The sequence below is a fragment of the Zalophus californianus genome, chromosome 11 (genome assembly GCF_009762305.2).
Source record: "Zalophus californianus isolate mZalCal1 chromosome 11, mZalCal1.pri.v2, whole genome shotgun sequence".
Taxonomy (NCBI): domain Eukaryota; kingdom Metazoa; phylum Chordata; class Mammalia; order Carnivora; family Otariidae; genus Zalophus; species Zalophus californianus.
Window position 1 is genome coordinate 69,343,206 of NC_045605.1, and position 22,686 is coordinate 69,365,891.

Genomic DNA, 22,686 nt, shown 5'->3' on the forward strand with positions numbered 1-22,686 from the left:
TTTCATTCATCTGCTTGAAATCCTTAGTAGTTCTTCACCCCTACAAGATAAGGTTCAAATGCCTCAGCCTGTCCCTCATGATCTAACCCTTGTCCACCATCCCTGGCCTCACCATCTGCCATTTCCCCCAACATGCCCCATGCCGAGTAAACAAACACGTCTCTCTTGTGCCATGCCCCTTGTGATTTTACCCAAACTGTTCTGTGGCTGGACAGACTTTGCCATCCCTTCTCTCCCACCCTCATCTGACATTCAGCAGGCAAATTTCTGCTTTTCAAGGCTGAGTTCCAATGTCACCTCTTTGTGAAACCATGCCTGACTTTCTTCTGTTACCAGTTTTCTGTGCTCTCTCAGCAGAAATTTCTCATTTTTCTAACATAAGACTTACTAAAACCAGTGCTCTGACAAGGTATTTATGTGTTGTCATTAAAACATACACCAAAGTGTATCTTAACCGTGGTGACTTCAGGACATACCTTGGCACTAGATGTATAGCAGGTATTATTAATCAGAACACAAGGGCCATAGGAAGGTTCCGTCCTGTGCCTTAGGTTAGGGAATAAGGGAAGAATCTTACAGGCTGAGTGCCAAAAACCAGAGCATATTCTTCCAGGGCTTTTCCTGAGGTCATTATACTGAAGGCATAAGCCAGGGACTACCTGAATGTGGATCTGTACTTCCATTACCAAGGCTTATTTTCATTAAGGCAAATGGTTCCTAGGAGTATATGATCTGTATGAATTACATAAGAACATTTGGATTTTATATTTCACACAGACACCTAGGCCAGTGGTGGAGCACCTAGAAATCAAGTTAACCTGTGCTGACCCCATGACAGTAACACATTCAATTCAGTTTGATGAACAAGGAGCAGCTCACTAGCAAAAAATGTATGTATGCAACATAAAACCAGCAGGGGAACAAGTGGGCCACAAGACAAGCTATTAGACCAAGAACACTAAGCTAGCCAAATAATCCCATAAGGCTTCTTTATTACTTTTTAAATTGGGTAACAGGTATTAACGTATTAAAAACATCTATGGAGAAAAAAACGTACCATTGACAAAACTCTTTCTACCAACTTTTCTTGGACCTAAGAAAAAAACCACCATTATTTGATTTTAGCCGTGGGAACACATTGGTCTAGCTTGTGGAATCCTAGTGTACTAGCAGAGAGTTTGAAAACCATGTTCTCAACTGTCATACCTTCACTCAGGGCATGAGTAACAGTCATACCTTTACTCAAAGCACAGGGTCATTGAAAAACTTCCTAAAGAAAATTTTGATTATGATTAATTGAATTTACTTTTTAATGTTGTTGGGCTTTAAGGAATGGTTTACATAGCTTAGCAGAGTTTAGTTAATTTTCCCAGACTCCTTGAGCCAGATAGGCGTTTTCCCCCTGCCTTGGCTGGTGAAGTCCTGTATGGTGATTCAGTCCCCACCCTCTTAGAAGAGAATGCAGTGCTTACTTAGAAGGGAATGCCAGCTCTCTGGGTGGGCCCAGAAGAAGCTGAGCTTTCAGCCACTTAGAAGCCCAAGAGATCAAGATCACAGATCTAAAAATCCACAAGAGCTGGACTCAGGGACTCCGGCCAATGAAGTATCTTAGCCACACCCAGTGTCCTGAGGGGCATGTATTTTTAAGATGTATTAGTGATAGGACAGATGTGATTTTGGTTTCCAATTCACATAGGCAGTGTATCTATAATATATTCTGATTAATCTGAATGCAGGAAACATTGTTACAGAGCAGTATCTTTTCCCCAGCTAACATTATTTCATAGACATGTCAATGGTGTGATTTAATCCACACCCTGTTATCTTTACATGCCTCATTCATTTGGTCACTCAGTAAAAATTTATTGAGCATCTACTATCTAGTGAGTATTCTGATACACACTATATAATTTACACCATTTGCTCGTTAATACTCATTTTGGGGTATCCCAATTGTTTTCAATTTTCATTATTGAAAATACTATTATTAAAATCTTTGGACTTCTTTTTTTCAGGTAGGTCTCTCAAAATACTATTACCAGGGAAGAGTCTGAATAGGTCAAGGAATTGTATAGCTACCGTTGTATGTGGTCAAGATTAAAGTGGAGGCTTTAATTTTAGAATTATATGTAAAATTTATGGTTAGGCCACTGCAGTAGACTAGGCTAAAGATGACAAGGGTCTAAATTGGGGCAATGGTGGTAGGAGTGGGAAAATAAAAAGATGGAGAAAAGTACTGAGGAAGGAAGAACATGGGACTTGGTGCCTCATGAGATATAGGGGGTGAGGGAAGAGGTAAGGTAACCCCTGGCTTTCGAGCATAAGTGACCAGACAGAAAACACAGGAGAGGAACAAGTGTGAGGGGTAAGAGATGTTCATTTCACAATGTTAATTTTAAGTTGCCTGTGGGTAATATCCAGGAGATATCCCAGTTGATTATAAAATTTGTTGAAGAGGTAGCTATAAAACACAAGGCTTTTTAGTTTGAATTTTTTCAGCTGGGAACCCTGAAGGTCAGCTAACTGAATTATTCATTTTACAGATAAGGAGGTAGGCCACACAGATATATCTACTTTCAGAAAATTACATAGAAAATTCAGATTAGATTTAAAAAGACTCATTCAGGACTATCTCAGCCCACCATGCGGCATTCCATTGGTAAATCTTGTTGGTTTTACAATTATTCAAAAAGACAGAGTAGTTTTCTCAGAATCCCAGTTATACACAGAACCCCAGATAAAAGGCACAAATCCCACTTGCATTCTTTTGTCACTGCATAAGTGACTTCTTAATCAAAGAGATCCTGCCATAGCTAGGTGGAGAAAATAAAGAGAAAATGGTCAGACTGCCAGAAATGACTTGATCAGTGAGTGACTCTATCACGTTGTTACTGTAACCTGGCTACACATATCTCTGTGCTCAATTTTTAAAGAACTAGTCATTCTGAAAGCAAAAAAACCCAGCACATTCACCACAGATCATTTATCATATGAGGTATATGGGTGTGACAGTCACATTAGCTGTGATAACAACAGTTGATAAGCAGAAGTGCCAAGAGCTAATTAAAAAATTGACAGGACAAAAAAAAAATGTCATAAAGTTGAGGGCCAATGATACCTCACTTAAAGAATTCTTGAGAAATGAAGATTCTTTTTAAGTTACTGCTGTTGAAAAAACAAAAGCATTCAAGGAAGAGTATAGAATTAGGACCTAAATTCAGAGTGAAGTATGAAGAGAGTTAAGAGCAGGTTTCCATCCTCTCTGCAGGTGTAAGGAAGAAAGGGGAATGGGGAAAGAAATGGAATCAAGACTTCCTGATGAGCATGTGCTCGGTGTGAAATATTCACAATCGATACATTTAATTTCATCCTCCCTCAACTCTGTGACACAGACATTATAAACACCTTACAAGTGAGGAAAGTGAGGCACAAAGAGAGTAGGTAGTGGTGGCAGGGTGTGACTAGCCATAGGGACTTACTGTCTGACACCCTGGCTTTATATCTGGGGTCAATTCTTCCTATTAGGCCTTTACTAATAGTAGGTAACTTACCCTCTCCTAAGACTGTAATCACCTATAAATGATGATATTAACAGTATTTCCTCAGAGCCACTGGGAGGATTATGTACGTCATGGAAAGAGCACTGACTGTTATGCCCGGGACAAATAAGCACTCCATAAACCAGCTATATTCATCACTGCCTAAGACCACCCAGCAAGTAAGCAGAATACAGGGTTCCACATTTTTCTGATTCTAAGCTGAACTAAACTCAACTGAACTGTACTGTACCTACTGTACTGTAACCTGGTTACACCTTTAGGCTCCTGAGATCCTGGGGGTGGAGAGCGAAGCTCAGGGGCAGAGACAAGGAACATTAATGGTGTACAGAGAATATGGGTGAGGGCAGCTAAGGTACGCAGCTGATAGGCCTGACCCTACTTTGAGGACAGTATTTAGAATTGTTAAAAAAAAAAAAAAAAAAAAAAAACACAAGAAAGTATAATCTTAAATTAAATCTTGATTTAATTACGGGAAAGGCTATAAATTACTAGCTAAAGAACATTTACCAATGTGGAAGGAAAAAGTCACCAGGAAATTACTTACTTTACCCAATATATAGCACAGTTACTTTACTTCTGATACTATTTAGCTTCTTTTAAAATTTTTTTAAAGATTTTATTTGTCAGAGAGAAAGAGAGCACACACACAAGCAGGGGGAGTAGGAGAGGGAGAAGGAGGCTTCCCATTGAGCAGGGAGCCCGATGCGGGGGCTTGATCCCAGGACCCTGGGATCATGACCTGAGGCAAAGGCAGATGCTTAACCAACTGAACCACCCAGGTGCCCCGATACTATTTAGTTTCTAAAACATTGTGGCTCTCTTGTCTTTTTAGATATTGTGAAAGGAGTTTTGCCACCTTATTATTTATAAATCATGTAGGAAAGTTCCTCACAGATAGCAGAATAGCACTAGTATAATCTCCTGGCTAACAGAAAAATTACCTTGTTTTTCCTTCTTACAAAAACAACTTTAAACTCCAATCACTTCTAATCCCAAATGAAAGTAACTTCCTTCCTAGGAGCTCTAAGGGAGCACTAAGAGCTCCCTCTAGTGTCATGATAGCAAAATATAAGGGCCATTTAATTCTAAGATTTACAGGTTTATTCATTCAATACCTTTATAGTATTAAGCCTTCACTTGGTGTCAGATACTATGTTTATCCTCTTACCACACATCATGGTCCTAATTATATGATATCTTTAATATGAGGAACCACAACCTTTAAATATATATTATATCCTAATTAAAAGAGTACAGTGTAAACAGCTTTTGTAAGCTATCCAATTCAGTTTACATTTATTAATTGCACAAAGCTAAGAAAATGCTAATGAAGTAAACAGCTTAATGTAGTATAGATATCTGACATCTGTGTTAACTTCTTTCTCTCTGTTTCCTTATTTATGAATTTAAGAAAATGGCAATATGAGCCAATCTGTCCCACCAACAACAGCTGGAGTATGTTAGGCAATTTTCTGAGAGTATCAAGAGAGATTCTAGATGTAGATGTCGAGGCATAATTCCTTGAGATTTTAAATGCAATACTGGTTGCTTGTGAATATAAAACCAAAATCTTTCACATGCTAAGTCACTTTTCCTGTCCTATAATACCATCTATAGGTATTCTATGAAAACGGATTCCCTGGCCAAGTAAGATGAAGATATACTGGGTTAAACCAAACTAATCTGCTTTTCCGAAGGACCTCTCAGAATTTCTAGTATGCTAATGTACGTGGTGAACCTCTGGTGCAGGACAGTATGAAGCTTTTCCCAAACTATTTGACTATGGAATCCTTTTTCTCCCAGAATATCTAATGACATCAAGGAAGCTAATGTTCAGTGGAACGTTTTGGGAAATGATCTAATCCAAAGTTTCATCAGTTCCTCTGCTCTCATCATAAATCTCCAGTACTGGACTTAATGCATCCAACTGACCCCTTTCCTGCATTCCTAGTATCTGCCCCACTGGGAGCCACTGACCTGGCTTTGAGATCTCAGTGCTGTGGAATCTCAAATGCCTTGCAATCCTCTGGTTCTTTCAGATTAAAAAAGCAAGTGGCTTCAAAGTTTGTGACATCATACAAGGTATCAATCTCCTCTATACTCCAAACAAATCATTCCACTCTCACTCAAGTGCTGAAATAGGAGTTGCTGCTTTCACTTGTTCACAGACCTTATCTGTGGACACATCCTGACTGTAGCCTGAAGCCTTGCCGAAAGACAAAGCATGACCGCTCCAAGTTCAGACTCAGCTAAAAGATCAGACTACCTCAACCATCCCCAAGGGAGGCAAGGGCCAAAACGACAGCACAACCGGACTCTAGGGAACTCCGCCCAGAAAGCCACACGGAATTGTACTGAGAGGCGAGGGTGGACAAGCGCTGGCGTAAAGGAAGCAAAGGGGAGGGTGGGTAAGGCTTGGGGGAGACAGGGCACAGCACGGCTCTCTGAATCCCCCCCGAGTGGAATCCTCCCAGCGCACCCTCAGTAACTGGCTGCAGCCAATATAATTCCACAAACATAAGACTCTGAGGGGCGCCTGGGTGGCTCAGTCAGTTAAGCGTCTGCCCTCAGTCAGGTCATGATCTCAGTGACCGGGGATCGAGCCCCACATCAGGCTCTCTGCTCAGCAGGGAGTCGGCTTCTCCCTCTCACTCTCCCTCTGTACGCTCTCTCTCTCAAATAAATAAAAATCTAAATCAATAAATAAATTAATTAATTAAAATAAAGACTCCAAGCTAAATGTGAATGGTTAAAAGATCTACTTTGGATTATTCCTTTTCATTATGATTCAGGATAATTAGTATGTTTATTTAAGTCAGGGTTCATAATACTCTTTTAAACTGGAGATGGATCTGTTTTCTCAAGTTATTTGATACTTTCCTCCTAGAGCTCAATTCCAGAGAAAAGCTCTTAGAACACAATAAGGGATTTTTAGAGATTTGATGTCGAAATAATAAATAAGTAAAAGTCAATTAAGTAAATCAAGGTCTGTCTCATTTCATATCATTGAATTTGTAAATTCTCTTAACAAACTAGTTTGTATATGCACAACTCAGAGTGATCTGAATTTATAATAGAAACCTATAACCCAACTAAAAGAAATCCATTGCTACATAACTAAAATTAGGTAATTATATATTTATTTATAAAATAACAAAAGATTTAGGAATAGATCTGTTTATTGTACTGTGAAAATGGTCTTGGTACATGTGAGAAACATTATATACTTTGAGGACAGCATTCAGAACTGTTAAGACAAAAGACAAACTATAATTTTAAACTCAATCTTGATTTAAGGGAAAGGCTATAAATTATTGGCTGGAACGCATTCAGCATGAACTCAGATTCTATATAACATAAAGCATGAAAGAGTACAAAAGATGTTGGAGTCCAATAAGCCCATACCTAAATTTTAACTGTAAAGCTGCAAGGACTTTTTGTTTATTCTTATATACTAGTTTTCTTCTGAGACAAGTTGATTTTATCTCCAAGACTTAAGGCCATTCCCTGTAAGGAAGAATGAAAATGTTTATAATTATTAAATCTATATAAAACCAGTAAGTTATTGTATCTCAACCAAGCCCTCATTCAATGACACCACATCAATAATGAAACCAGACTCACCAAAACTTTACTTTGTTAAGTACTTTTAGTGCTAGATTTACAATTAGTCACTGGATTTGTAATTTAGATTTCAAAAAACTCTAGAGAACCCATTTCACAAACACCCTACAGGAATCAATTTTGTTTTAGGCAAATAATCCAGAGTGATAGGCCCAAAAAAGTGGGCCATTTTAATGAAGCAAAAGTTCTATTTCTATTCAGAGAATATTACTATTACATACATGCATCTAATGCACAAAATACTAGTATGACAGAGAATACTACATGTGAAAATAATGAAGAAATAAATTCTATTTTGTTCAGTTTAGAGATGATCTCAAAAACAAAAACGAAACACAACCCCCCCCAAATTTGGGTAACACCCAATTGTTACCTGACTCTTTGCACGAATTCTTATGTGGCCAGTAACAGGGGCCTCTGGGCCCTGCTGAATTGGCTTCTCAATGCTGACATTTGCAAGTGCATCTTCTCCAAATATGGAACGAGCATACAGGTTGGCTGCCATAAAGCCACAGTAACCAGAAAGAGCCTAGAAGAAATTTATGATATATTCAATACTTCACTAGAGAATGACACATAAGCAAGACCCACCAGCATATATAAATTATCATTTAAAATAGGACTTACCATGTGGTGGTGGTTACATGACTACATAAATGTCAAAACTCATAGAACTATATACATAAAAAGTGTGAATGTTACTGTGTCTATGTTATACCTCAATAAAAGTGACTGTATTTAAAGAAATAGCACTTACTCCAATTTGTATATATACATTCCCTATTTACTTACAGAGTTGTCTGCACCAGACCTTAAGCTCCATGAAGGAGAGACAATTTTTATTTTGTTCATTACTATATATCCAGAAGCTCACAGAGTACTGGGCATATATTTGTTTGTGTATTTGTTAGACTATTTGTTGAATAAACTAATATATGAATTAAAACCCATTTGTCTGGCAGAACTTTACTGATAAAATTAGTATTATAACATTAGCAGGAATTCCACAAAGAAAAGAAATTCCTTAGAGCCTCAGCTTCATTTTTCTTTCTTTCTATTCTTTTTTCATGTATACAGAACTTAGTAGAAAATTCTGTATTTGAACAAATATATTCTGACCCACAATCAGAACCAAGAGAAGAGGTCATGAACCTTTTTAATCCAGTATCAAAACCTATTTTGGAATGAGCCTTTAGCTGAAAGGGAGAAGAGTGAAAAGAAAAATGAATCTGGGAGGGAGCAAGATGGCGGAGGAGTAGGAGACCTGGATTTCGTCTGGGTTCAGGAATTCAGCTGGACAGGGATCAAACCATTCTGAACTCAACAGGAGATCGAAGAAAAGAATAGCAACAACTCTCTGAACAGAAAAGCAAACACTTTCTGGAAGTTATTCGCCTCTGGACAAAATGACAAGACGGAAAAAATCACCTCAACAAAAAGAACAAGAGGCAGTACCGACTGCCAGGGACCTATAAATACGGATATTAGTACGATGTCGGACCTAGAGTTCAGAATCATGATTTTAAAGATACTAGCTGGGCTTTAAAAAAGCATGGAAGTTATTAGAGACACCCTTTCTGGAGAAATAAAGGAACTAAAATTTAACCAAGTCTAAATCAAAAAGGCTATTAATGAGGTGCAATCAAAAATGGGGACACTAACTGCTACGATAAATGAGGAAGAAGAGAGAATCAGCGATATAGAAGACCAAATGATGGAAAATAAAGAAGCTGAGAAAAAGAGAGATAAACAACTACTGGATCACAAGGGCAGAATTCGAGAGAGAAGCAATACCATAAGACGAAACAACATTAGAATAATTGGGATCCCAGAAGAAGAAGAAAGAGGGAGAGGGGCAGAAGGTATATTGGAGCAAATTATAAAAGAGAACTTCCGGGCGCCTGGGTGGCTCAGTTGGTTAAGCGACTGCCTTCGGCTCAGGTCATGATCCTGGAGTCCCGGGATCGAGTCCCACATCTGACTCCCTGCTCAGCAGGGAGTCTGCTTCTCCCTCTGACCCTCTTCCCTCTCGTGCTCTCTCTCATTCTCTCTCTCTCAAATAAATAAATTAAATCTTTAAAAAAATAAAATAAAATAAATGAGAACTTCCCTAATGTGGGGAAGGAAACAGGCATCAAAATCCAGGAGGCACAGAGAACCCCTCTCAAAATCAATAAAAATAGGTCAACACCCCGACATCTAATAGTAAAACTTATGAGTCTCAGAGACAAAGAGAAAATCCTGAAAGCAGCTCGGGAGAAGAGATATGTAACCTATAATGGTAGAAACATTAGATTGGCAACAGACCTATCCACAGAGACCTGGCAGGCCAGAAAGGACTGGCATGATATCTTCAGAGCACTAAATGAGAAAAATATGCAGCCAAGAATACTATATCCAGCTAGTCTGTCCTTGAAAATAGAAGGAGAGATAAAAAGTTTCCAGGACAAACAAAAACTAAAGGAATTTGCAAACACAAAACCAGCCCTCCAAGAAATCTTGAAAGGGGTCCTCTAAGAGAGAGCCTAAAAGCAGCATAAATCAGAAAGGAACACAGACAATAAACAGTAACAGTCACCTTATAGGCAATACAACGGCACTAAATTCGTATCTTTCAATAGTCACCCTGAATGTAAATGGGCCAAATGCCCCAATCAAAAGACACAGGCTATCAGATTGGATTAAAAAACAAGACCCATCAATATGCTGTCTGCAAGAGACTCATTTTAGACCCAAAGACACCCCCAGGTTGAAAGTGAGGGGGTGGAAAACCATTTACCATGCTAATGGACACCAAAAGAAAGCTGGGGTGGCAATCCTTATATCAGACAAATTAGATTTTAAACCAAAGACTGTAATGAGAGATGAGGAAGGTCACTATATCCTACTTAAAGGGTCTATCCAACAAGAAGATCTAACAATTGTAAATATCTATGCCCCTAACATGGGAGCAGCCAATTATATAAGGCAATTAATAACAAACGCAAAGAAACACATTGAAACAATACCATAATAGTGGGGGACTTTAACACCCCCCTGACTGAAATGGACAGATCTTCTAAGCAAAAGATCAACAAGGAAATAAAGACTTTAAATGACACACGGGACCAAATGGACTTCACAGACATAATCAGAAAATTCCATCCCAAAGCAACAGAATACACATTTTTCTCTAGTGCCCATGGAACATTCTCCAGAATAGATCACATCCTAGGTCACAAATCAGGTCTCAACCGGTACCAAAAGATTGGGATTATTCCCTGCATATTTTCAGACCACAATGCTTTGAGACTAGAACTCAGTCACAAGAGAAAGTTGGAAAGAACTCAAATACATGGAGGCTAAAGAGCATCCTACTAAAGAATGAATGGGTCAACCAGGAAATTAAAGAAGAATTTAAAAAATTCATGGAAACAAATGAAAAGGAAAACACAACTGTTCAAAATCTTTGGGATACAGCAAAGGCAGTCCTAAGAGGAAAGTATATAGCAATACAAGCCTTTCTCAAGAAACAAGAAAGGTCTCAAAGACACAACCTAACCCTACACCTAAAGGAGCTAGAGAAAAAACAGCAAATAAAGCCTAAACCCAGCAGGGAATGGAAATAATAAAGATCAGAGCAGAAATCGATGAAATAGAAACCAAAAGAACAGATCAACGAAACTAGGAGCTGGTTCTTTGAAAGAACTAACAAGATTGATAAAACCCTGGCCAGACTTATCAAAAAGAAAAGAAAAATGACCCAAATCAACAAAATCATGAATGAAAGAGGAGAGATCACAACCAACACCAAAGAAATACAATTATAAGAACATATTATAAGCAACTCTATGCCAGCAAATTAGATAACCTGGAAGAAATGGATGCATTCCTAGAGATGTATCAAGTACCAAAAATGAACCAGGAAGAAACAGAAAACCTGAACAGACCTATAACCACTAAGGAAATTGAAGCAGTCATCAAAAATCTCCCAACAAACAAAAGCCCAGGGCCAGATGGCTTCCCAGGGGAATTCTACCAAACATTTAAAGAAGAATTAATACCTGTTCTTCTGAAACTGTTCCAAAAAATAGAAATGGAAGGAAGACTTCCAAACTTGTTTTATGAGATCACCATTACCTTGATCCCCAAACGAGACAAAGACCCCATCAAAAAGGAGAGTTACAGACCAATATCCTTGATGAACATGGATGCAAAAGTTCTCACCAAAATACTAGCCAATAGGATCCAACAGTACATTAAAAGGATTATGCACCACAACCAAGTGGGATTTATCCCTGGGCTGCAAGATTGGTTCAACATCCACAAATCAATCAACGTGATACAATACATTAACAAAAGAAAGAACAAGAATTGTATGATCCTCTCAATAGATGCAAAAAAGCGTTTGACAAAGTACAGCATTCTTTCTTGATCAAAACTCTTCAGAGTATAGGGACAGAGGGTACATACCTCAATATCATAAAAGCCATCTATGAAAAACCCACAGCGAATATCATTCTCAATGGGGAAAAACTGAGAGCTTTCCCCCCAAGGTCAGGAACGTGGCAGGGTGTGATCTATTCTGGAGAATGTTCCATGGGCACTAGAGAAAAATGTGTATTCTGTTGCTTTGGGATGGAATGTTCTGATTATGTCTGTGAAGTCCATTTGGTCCTGACCCCCCCAAGGTCAGGAACGCGGCAGGGATGTCCACTATCACCACTGCTATTCAACATAGTATTAGAAGTCCTAGCCACAGCAATCAGACAACAAAAAGAAATCAAAGGCATCCAAATCGGCAAAGAAGAAGTCAAACTCTCACTCTTTGCAGATGATATGATACTTTATGTGGAAAATCCAAAAGACTCCACCCCAAAACTGCTAGAACTCATACAGGAATTCGGTAAAGTGGCAGGATATAAAATCAATGCATGGGTGATTTTATATCCTGCCACTTTACTGAGCCATGGGTGGCTCAGTTGGTTAAGCGACTGCCTTCGGCTCAGGTCATGATCCTGGAGTCCCGGGATCGAGTCCTGTATCAGGCTCCCTGCTCAGCAGGGAGTCTGCTTCTCCCTCTGACCCAACCCCCTCTCATGCTCTCTCTCTCTCTCTCTCTCTCAAATAAATAAAATCTTAAAAAAAGAAAAATCAATGCACAGAAATCAGTGGCATTCCTACACACCAACAACAAGACAGAAGAGAGAGATATTAAGGAGTCGATCCCATTTACAATTGCACCCAAAACCATAAGATACCTAGGAATAAATCTAACCAAAGAGGCAAAGGATCTGTACTCAGAAAACTATAAAATACTCATGAAAGAAATTGAGGAAGACACAAAGAAATGGAAAAATGTTCCATGCTCATGGACTGGAAGAACAAATATTGTGAAGATGTCAATGCTACCTAGAGCAATCTACACATTCAATACCATCCCCACCAAAATACCATCAACCTTTTTCAAAGAAATGGAACAAATAATCCTAAAATTTGTATGGAACCAGAAAAGACCCTGAATAGCCAGAGGAATGTTGAAAAAGCAAAGCAAAGCTGGCAGCATCACAATTCCGGACTTCAAGCTCTATTACAAAGTTGTCAACATCAAGACAGTATGGTACTGGTACAAAAACAGACACATAGATCAATGGAACAGAACAGAGACCCCAGAAATGGACCCTCAACTCTATGGTCAACTAATCTTTGACAAAGCAGGAAAGAATGTCCAATGGAAAAGACAGTCTCTTCAACAAATGGTGCTGGGAAAATTGGACAGCCACATGCAGAAGAATGAAACTGGACCATTTCCTTACACCACACACAAAAATAGACTCCAAATGGTTGAAAGACCTAAATGTGAGACAGGAGTCCATCAAAATCCTAAAGGAGAACACAGGTAGCAACCTCTTCGACCTCAGCCGCAGCAACTTCTTCCTAGAAACATCACCAAAGGCAAGGGAAGCAAGGGCAAAAATGAACTATTGGGATTTCATCAAGATAAAAAGCTTTTGCACAGCAAAAGAAACAGTCAACAAAACCAAAAGACAACCGACAGAATGGGAGAAGATATTTGTAAATGACATATCAGATAAAGGGCTAGTATCCAAAATCTATAAAGAACTTATCAAACTCAACACCCAAAGAACAAATAATCCAATCAAGAAATGGGCAGAAGACATGAACAGACATTTTTCCAAAGAAGACATCCAAATGGCCAACAGACACATGAGAAAGTGCTCAACATCGCTCGGCATCAGGGAAATCCAAATCAAAACCTCAATGAGATACCCCCTCACACCAGTCAGAATGGCTAAAATTAACAAGTCAGGAAACGACAGATGTTGGCGGGGATGTGGAGAAAAGGGAACCCTCCTACACTGCTGGTGGGAATGCAAGCTGGTGCAGCCACTCTGGAGAATAGTATGGAGGTTCCTCAAAAAGTTGAAAATAGAGCTACCATACAATCCAGCAATTGCACTACTGGGTATTTACCCCACAGATACAAATGTAGGGATCTGAAGGGGTATGTGCACCCCGATGTTTATAGCAGCAATGTCCACAATAGCCAACCTGTGGAAAGAGCCAAGATGTCCATCGACAGATGAATGGATAAAGAAGATGTGGTATGTATATACGATGGAATATTATGCAGCCATCAAAAGGAATGAGATCTTGCCATTTGCAATGACGTGGATGGAACTGGAGGGTGTTGTGCTGAGTGAAATAAGTCAATCAGAGAAAGATGTGTATCATATGACCTCACTGATAGGAGGAATTCTTAATCTCAGGAAACAAACTGAGGGTTGCTGGAGTGGGGGTGGGGTGGGAGGGATGGGGTGGCTGGGTGATAGACATTGGGGAGGGTGTGTGCTATGGTGAGCACTGTGAATTGTGGAAGACTGTTGAATCACAGATCTGTACCTCTGAAACAAATAATGCAATATATGTTAAGGGAAAAAAAAAAAGAAAATAGCAGGAGGGGAAGAATGAAGGGGGGAAAATCGGAGGGGGAGACGATCCATGAGAGATGATGGACTCTGAAAACAAACTGAGGGTTCTAGAGGGGAGGGGGATGGGGGGATGGGTTATCCCGGTGATGGGTATTAAAGAGGGCACGTTCTGCGTGGAGCACTGGGTGTTATACACAAACGAATCATGGAACACTACATCAAAAACTAATGATGTAATGTATGGTGATTAACATAACAATAAAAAAATTTAAAGAAAAATGAATCTGACTATTCAACTGGGTCACTGTACTAGGAACAAGCAGGCTGGTATATTCCAGTACAAAGGTAAGCAGATTGATGCATTCTATGGGATAACTTCTTTTAGCTAGTCCAGAATGACACTGCTTTTCTCACGCTGAACGATAACAAAAATACACTAAAGGAAATACAAGAAAGCAGGAATCTGCCACACTACTATCAGATTTAAGAAGTTCTCAAATTTTACCTTCTCTGGAGTGAGGCATTTCATGTTAGTTGACTTTAATATATGCTGTAGGTAGTCATTTAAATCAATTATATTTGTGTTAACCGTCACCTGTATAGAAGGAGAAAAAAGCAAAGGAGATCATAATCCTTATAATGAGAAAGTTGCATATTTCTGATCTTAGGGTTGAGAAAACAGACTCATATATTCTATGGAACTTCCTTCCAAGTATTTAGTGGGGAAGGTGGGCAAAAAAAAGACAACTAAATGACATCTACAAAAGCCAACAAACTGCAAGTTGGTATCAGAACTTTCATACACAGATTACTTCATAAAAGATCAACATGCGGCATATAAAATATTTCTAATAAAAATCAAGGCCACTGACTTTGTAAAACCTCTTCTGGACACTGGATTCAACAGTAAATTATTATTCATACATCCAAGGAATGGAATATTATCCTTAATGTCTTGATCAATCAGACTAATCATACAACTGCTACGCTCATCAGTTTATAACAACTTACCAAACTACTAGCATAATTTCTGGTTAAGGCTAATTTGCAAGAATAGATATTGAGAGACTGCTTCTTATATCTGACACTTTTTAGTGGGACTACTTTTATCAGAGAATTCCTCAACACTAGGCAAAAAGGAAGATAAAAGGCGCCTGGGTGGCTCAGTCGTTAAGCATCTGCCTCTGGCTCAGGTCATGATCCCAGGATCCTGGGATCGAGCCCCACATTGGGCTCCCTGCTCAGCGGAGAGCCTGCTTCTCCCTCTCCCACTCCCCCTGCTTGTGTTCCCTCTCTCACTGTGTCTTTCTCTGTCAAATAAATAAATAAAATCTTTAAAAAAAGAAAAAAAAAAGGGAAGATAAGAAGGAGTTCAAGGAAATCTCCCAAGGACTAACTTTGTTTTCCCATTCGAATTCAGCCCACATCTGACGGAATTCAGCATCAGTGCATGTGGCAGGCTGGATATAGTCCATGATGTCGATGTGAATATCACTGAGGACCACACAATTTCTGTCACTTGCTGCTCCAGAGACATCATAAACTGCAATATACACACACAGAAAAGGTCCTGAATCACCAGAGGCAAATTTTAATTTAAAAAGTTTTCGTATTTCCAAATAATAATTATGATATTAGCCAACTATTTATATAATGCTTTTTCTATCCTGGGCTCTATTTTAAATGCTTTACAAAGATTACCTGTTGAAATACTTCATTCCTATGTTACGGTATTATCATTCTCCATCTTATGGATGAGGAAACAGAAGTCACATAAGTTGCTCAAGGTCAGAACTAAGTGGTAGGGCCAGCATTTAAACTCATTCAGTATATACGTAGCAGGTAAGTAGTAGTGTTCCCTCAGAAGTGCTTAACTAATATTTCTGAATGAATATTGAGGAGCCACAGTACTTAATGATATAAGATCATTTACTTCTATGACTGCCTCATCCACAGCAAAAAGTCGTCTTCTGCCTGGAGCCTACCTTTCCTCCTCCTAGCCTCTTCTCTTGACATTCCCCTACTCTATCTACTTTCAGTGAAAACTGAGGTCACTGAGAATAAGTTTCTTTAATTTCTAGCCCCACATCTAAAAACAAATTTCTCGGGCGCCTGGGTGGCTCAGTTGTGAAGCGCCTGCCTTCGGCCCATGTCATGATCCCAGGGTCCTGGGATCGAGCCCCGCATCGGGCTCCCTCCTCTGCAGGAAGCCTGCTTCTCCCTCTCCCTCTCCCGCTCCCCCTGCTTGTGTTCCCTCTCTCGCTGTGTCTCTGTCAAATAAATAAAATCTTTAAATAAATAAATAAATAAACAAACAAACAAATTTCTCTCTCTCTGAATCCACACTCACCTCCTTACCCTTCATATCAGGAAAGTGCTTTCTCTTCTCTTCCAGATCCGTATTTCCTGCCATCTGTGATCCCCGCTCTGGTTTAGGATGTCACTCCACCAATCATTACCTCCCTCACTCTTAGTTCCTTACCTTCGTATTCTCTACTGACTCTTCCCTTAGTCTATAAACATACTCACCTTAAAAAAAATTCTTCCTCATCCCGACTTCTCTTCAGTCTATTGCCCTCTCTCGTTCTTATCAAAACCACAGTTCTACACTCAGAACAGTCTATACTCACTGTCCTTATTTCTCCATCTCCAAGTCTTCAACTCACCACCACTACCCAAGATATACCACCAGCAATATTTAATTTCACTGATCACCAAATCCAAAGGACTCTTCTTTTAGACTTCCTGTTACTTGACCTTTTGCAACTCCAGATTCTTCTGGAAGATTTTTCCTTACTTCTTCTCTACCACATTTCAGGCACCTTTGTAGGATCCTCCTCATCTGACCAAGCTTTCAATATTGCTGTTCTCTTAGATTCAGTTTTCAAATCTCCTCTCTTCTCACTCTTTATGCCCTCTGAGTGATTTCTTCCATTCCTATGGTTTTCAAACAAGTATGTATCTCTAGTTTAGACCTCCTGTTCAAGTTCCACACTCTCATCAAACTGCCCTTGGACATCATTAGATACTTTATTCTCAACCTGCTCAAGATTTACCTTAGTATCTCTCTCAAATTTGTTCTTCTCTCCTATATTCCGTTTTGGTGATTGCCATAAATATCAACCCAATAAAAAAATCTGAGGGTTACTCTAGCCCCTTCTTCTTCAATCAGTCCATGCCCTGGGCATTCTATCTCCTTAATATTGATAATATTCAGCCCTTCTCTCCAACCTAACCACTACTGCACTGGTTTGAGCTCCGCCATCTCTCACCTGTGTTACTACAACAGTCTACTAGTTGGCCTTCCTGCCCCTTCCAATCAGTCTTCTACAGTGATATCACAGAAATGTTTAATCATGGGCGCGCCTGGGTGGTTCAGTTGGTTAAGCATCTGACTCTTGATTTCAGCTCAGGTCATGATCTCAGGGCCCTGAAACTGAGCCCCACATTGGGCTCTGTGCTGAGCATGGAGCCTGCTTAAGATCTTCTCTCTCTCCCTCTAGCACCCCCCCGACCCCACTCATGTGCGCTCTCCCATTCTCTTAAAAAAAAAAGAAAGAAAGAAAGAAAGAAATGCTTAATTATGTAATTCACTGAGAATTCCTTAATGGCTCTAATCCTTTACACCCAGGACTAAGTCTGAAATCCTTAGCATGACAAGTAAAATTGAGCTCCCCCTAACCTTCCTAACCTCATTTTTTTTTTAAACCACTACCCTCCAGCCCACTTTGAACTCCAAGTATATCAAACTACTTGCATTTGTTACAGCTGAATCCTTGCCTATCTGTAGAACACTTACTAATCTTTCAAAATGCCACAAAGCCCTTCCTAACCTTCCTTCCCCACTCCCCCACTTTAAGAAAAATGACCAAATTTCTACACAGACTCCCACTTTACCTAGCACAAGCTTCCTTTGTAGCACTTACCATTATGTATTACACATATCTACTCTACTTAAATGTCTTCCCTTACTCGACCACAAATTACCCAAGGAGAGATCTCTTGTCCTATGGTGGTAGCTCCATCCCTACCACAGAACTGCTTAAAAAAATGCTTATTGGGCGCCTGTGTGGCTCAGTTGGTTAAGCGACTGCCTTCGGCTCAGGTCATCATCCTGGAGTCCCGGGATCGAGTCCCGCATCGGGCTCCCTGCTCGGCGAGGAGCCTTGCTTCTCCTTCTAACCCTCCCCCCTCTCATGTACTCTCTCTCTCTCTCTCATTCTCACTCTCTCAAAATAAATAAATAAATCTTTAAAAAAAAAAGCTTATTGACCGACTGAATGCCTTTATATAAGTTAGTCCCTAGGTGGCCTGGGAACCAATGCCTATACAAACTTTTAGACTCGGTTCAAAAGTTATCCTTTGGGGAGTGCCTGGGTGGTTCAGTCGTTAAGCGTCTGTCTTCGGCTCAGGTCGTGATCCCAGGGTCCTGGGATTGAGCCCCGCATCGGGCTCCCTGCTCAGTGGAGAGCCTGCTTCTCCCTCTCCCACTCCCCCTGCTTGTGTTCCCTCTCTTGCTGTGTCTCTCTGTCAAATAAATAAATAAAATCTTTAAAAAAAAAAAAAAGTTATCCTTTGGTAACATATCCTCCTCCTCTATACAGCCTTCTGTATGGTTAGCATTTTTCCTCTATGATCCCAAAGCACATAGTATATGAACTAGCACCTCTGACATTGTATTGTACTTATATATTTTACTTATCTATTTCCTCCTATTGCTTGGCAGTTTCTTGAGGACAGTCTATGGTTCATTTCTGTACATCCATGAATACAGTACAATGTTTAATATAATAGCAGGTGCCCCCATAAATGATGAATGAGTGAATGAATGAACAGATTGATTCATTCCTGTTCTCAAGAAATGTCATACAACTACTTATTACAGAAATTCTTTAATAAAAATATTCAAACATCACATGCTATAAAATAATTCCTTACCTATATTACCGAAAATTATTCCATTTTCTGTTGATGCTACTTTAACATTAGCTTTAATATTTGCAAAATCATGAGGAGCAAGAGTCAAAGGAGATGGTTTTTCTACAAGTTTCAGATCCCCTGAAAAAACATTTAGATATGGTTAAAATATACATTAAATCACATATATATCTCTCATCATAAATCTTATCTCCCGGGGCACCTGGCTGGCTCAGTTGGTTAAGCGACTGCCTTCGGCTCAGGTCATGATCCTAGAGTCCCAGGATCGAGTCCTGCATCGGACTCCCTGCTCAGCAGGGAGTCTGCTTCTCCCTCTGACCCTCCCCCGTCTCATGCTCTCTCTCTCTCTCTCTCTCAAAAAAAAAAAATAAATAAATCTTATCTCCCAAAAAATAAAATCTTAAAATGTATGCAGCTTAATAGCTTCTAACAAAATAAGGAACAAGAGAAGAGTTATGATTCAAATATTTTGAGGACAAAATAAAGAAATCATTTAACCCTTATTATTCACATCAATTTGCACATTTTCTTTGAAAAGGTTAACAGGTTCCTCAGAATAATTCTTTATTCAGTTTGTGGGTGTGTGTGTGTACACTCTGGGTTTACCATTTTATTTCAGTGATTAAGTAGAAAATTCTTAGAAAGCTTAAGTCTTAAACTATAGACTCCATTACAAAGAAAGATAAAATAATCCATGGAAAGACTTACACATTCTTAGAAACATAGTTCTTTATACAGGCACCAAGCTATGCTGAGGAAGACAGGGCAGACTTTTCCCTTGATATCTTAAAGTCCTTTAACTATTGCTTAAGCCACATGGAACTTCCTAGAGGCACTGTTTCTTTCTTTCTTTCTTTCTTTCTTTTTTTTTTTTTTAAGATTTTACTGGGACTCCTGGGTGGCTCAGTTGGTTAAGCATCTGCCTTCACCTCAGGTCATAATCCCAGGGTCCTGGAATTGAGTCCCACATCAGGCTCTGTGCTTGGCGGGGAGTCTGCTTCACCCTCTCCCTCCGACCCTCTCCCCGATTGTGCTGTCAAATAAATAAAATCTTAAAAAAAAGAAGATTTTATTTATTTATTTGAGAGAGAGTGCAAGAAAGAGTGCATGAGCAGGGGGGAGGGGCAGAGAGAGAAGCAGACTCCACACTGAGCAGGGAGCCCGATGTGGGGCTCAATCCCAGGACCCTGGAATCATGACCTGAGCCGAAGGCAGCCGCTTAACTGACTGAGCCACCAGACACGCTGGCACTGCACTGTTTCTATATACAATTTATATTTTCCAACTTCAAAACCACTGTAAAAGTGGTCAGAGAGAGTATGATTCATGAGTTTTTATTAAGAAGAAAAACACATCTAAAGTTACTAATTGTAATAATAATACATTACATTGGGCACATGTGGTAGGTATCAGCTATAGACTCAGAAAATACCTAGTTCTGTTCTAAGGCAATTAAAAATTTAACTAAGTGAGCCATGTGGTAAATCTGTAACTTAAACAACTCTTATTTATAGCTAGAAAAACTGACATTTGCTAGGTTGAGCTTCCTGAATAAACCCATCTGGATGTACCAAGAGCATAAACCTAAGAAAGTCAAGTATCACAGAGGTTCAGAAAATTGGAGCTGAAGGAGACTAAATATTAAATGTAAAACTAAACCTTGATTAAAAATTCTTATACTAAAAAGATTTCTTATACAAAACTTGTACATATCCCTTAATAATCTGTCATAAAGACTTACTATGTAACAAAATCTATCCTTTATGGTAAATTTCCTTACCCAGAGTAGCTAACTCTAATGTGCAGTTCTGCAAAGTATCACTGGTTTGGTTTACAACAAGTACATCCAGGACAATATCATACTGGTTGACATGAACATAAGCTTCTGCATATACAGGATCTGAGAAACCTGTCAACTGGGTGACCTGTCAAACAAAAATAAAGAGAAAATCAAGTGACTAAGACAATTTAACCAAACATATCCTAGCCAAATGACTAAGTCTGTTAGGTAATTAACAGATGTGCTTAGACAAGTCATTTTGAAATTGATACAATAAAATTGTTGTGTAATACAGAGATGGTAATTAAAAATGGCACATTAGAAATAACAGGTACTAGAGTTCATAGCTCAGTAGGAGAAAGATGTTAAATATGTTGAGCAAATACATTAAACATGATCTCAATTTAAGAACTGAATAGATTTGGATACATTTGCAGTTAAATCCTTCAGTATCTCAACTCACTAGCTGCTTTCCAAAACTTGGGAACTAAATAAAATCCAAATCTCGTGGTAGTCCCTGCTACCTAAATTCAGGAACTAAATAGATTATATAGCAAGAAATGCTTGTAATTCCACAAAGTTAAATTTTATATGCTCCCCCCCACACACACCAAATTAAAAAAAAAAAAAAAAACAAAAAAAAACCCCAGAGTACAGCACTTTAAACTTAATATTGTCACCAAAACTACAGGCAACAAAAGAAAAAAAAATAGATAACACTGGATTATATCAAAATGAGAAACTTTTGTGCATCAAAGGACACTATTAACAGAGTGAAAAGGCAACCTACAGAATGGGAGAAAATATTTGCCAATCATACATCTGATAAGGGACTTGTGATCCAGCAATTTCACCTCTGGGTATAACTGAAAAGAAATGAAATTAATGCCTCAAAGAGATATTTGTGGTCCGTGTTTATAACCGCATTATTCACAATAGCCAAAAGGTGGAAGCAACCCAAATGTCTATCAACAGATAAACAAATAAACAATAAGTAGTATATATTCATAATGGAATATCACTCAGGAAATTCTGACACATGCTACAGTATGGATGAACTTTGAAGACACTATATTAAGTGAAATAAGCCAGTCACAAAAGGGCAAATACTGTATGATTCTGCTAATATAAGGTACCTGGAGCCAGCGAATTCATGGTGATAGAAAGCAGACTGGTGGTTGCCAGGGACTGAGGGGAAGGGAGTGTGGGGCGTTATTGTTCAATGGGCAGAGAGTCTTAGCCTTACAAGATGAAAAACGTTCTGGGGATGGATGGCTGATGGTGACGGTTGCACAATGATGGGAATATACTTGGTGCCACTGAACTGTACGAGTAAGGATAGTTAAGAGGATAAATTTGATATTATGTAAATTTTACCACAATTTTTAAAATAAATTTTTATTATAAATTTATTATTATAAATTTAAAAATGTGTAACTGTAATACTTTCAATGTCAATTCCCAAATTTAAGGGAGAGAAAGTGTTTTAGTAGTTCCAATTCTGCTACTAACCTTATCTTGGACCAATCTGAGACTGTTTACTCATCTAATAGAAGGGACTAAACTAGATCACTAATTTGTAAATTTATGTATTTTAAGAGTAGGAAAACCTTCCTAATAAAATCCTACATGGAAGTCAAACACTAAGAATATAAGAATTGCCCTGTTTAAAGTAACAAGGGGCAGGAGAAACAGGGCAGGGTGTCAGAGTAGAGGCCAGAGCCCTGCCCTTTAAAAGTTTAGGCGCTTGGGTCGCTCAGTCAGTTAAGTGTCCAACTCTTTTTTTTTTTTTTTAAGATTTTATTTATTTGACAGAAAGAGAGAGAGCACAAGTAGGCAGAGTAGCAGGCAG

General features: G+C 39.0%; 1 protein-coding gene across 1 annotated transcript in view; it reads right to left on the bottom strand.

Annotated features, from left to right (window-relative positions):
* Window positions 1–6,683: 6,683 nt before the first annotated feature.
* COPB1 (COPI coat complex subunit beta 1) overlaps window positions 6,684–22,686 on the bottom strand; it is a 44,291-nt gene continuing 28,288 nt past the window's right edge. The window contains exons 17-22 of the mRNA XM_027580481.1: window positions 20,835–20,979; window positions 19,055–19,174; window positions 15,514–15,659; window positions 14,622–14,711; window positions 7,558–7,713; window positions 6,684–7,067 (exon numbers count right to left, since the gene is read on the bottom strand). Of these exons, the coding sequence (XP_027436282.1) occupies window positions 7,008–7,067; window positions 7,558–7,713; window positions 14,622–14,711; window positions 15,514–15,659; window positions 19,055–19,174; window positions 20,835–20,979 (717 nt within the window). The 3' untranslated portion in view covers window positions 6,684–7,007. The remainder of the gene's footprint in view (window positions 7,068–7,557; window positions 7,714–14,621; window positions 14,712–15,513; window positions 15,660–19,054; window positions 19,175–20,834; window positions 20,980–22,686) is intronic.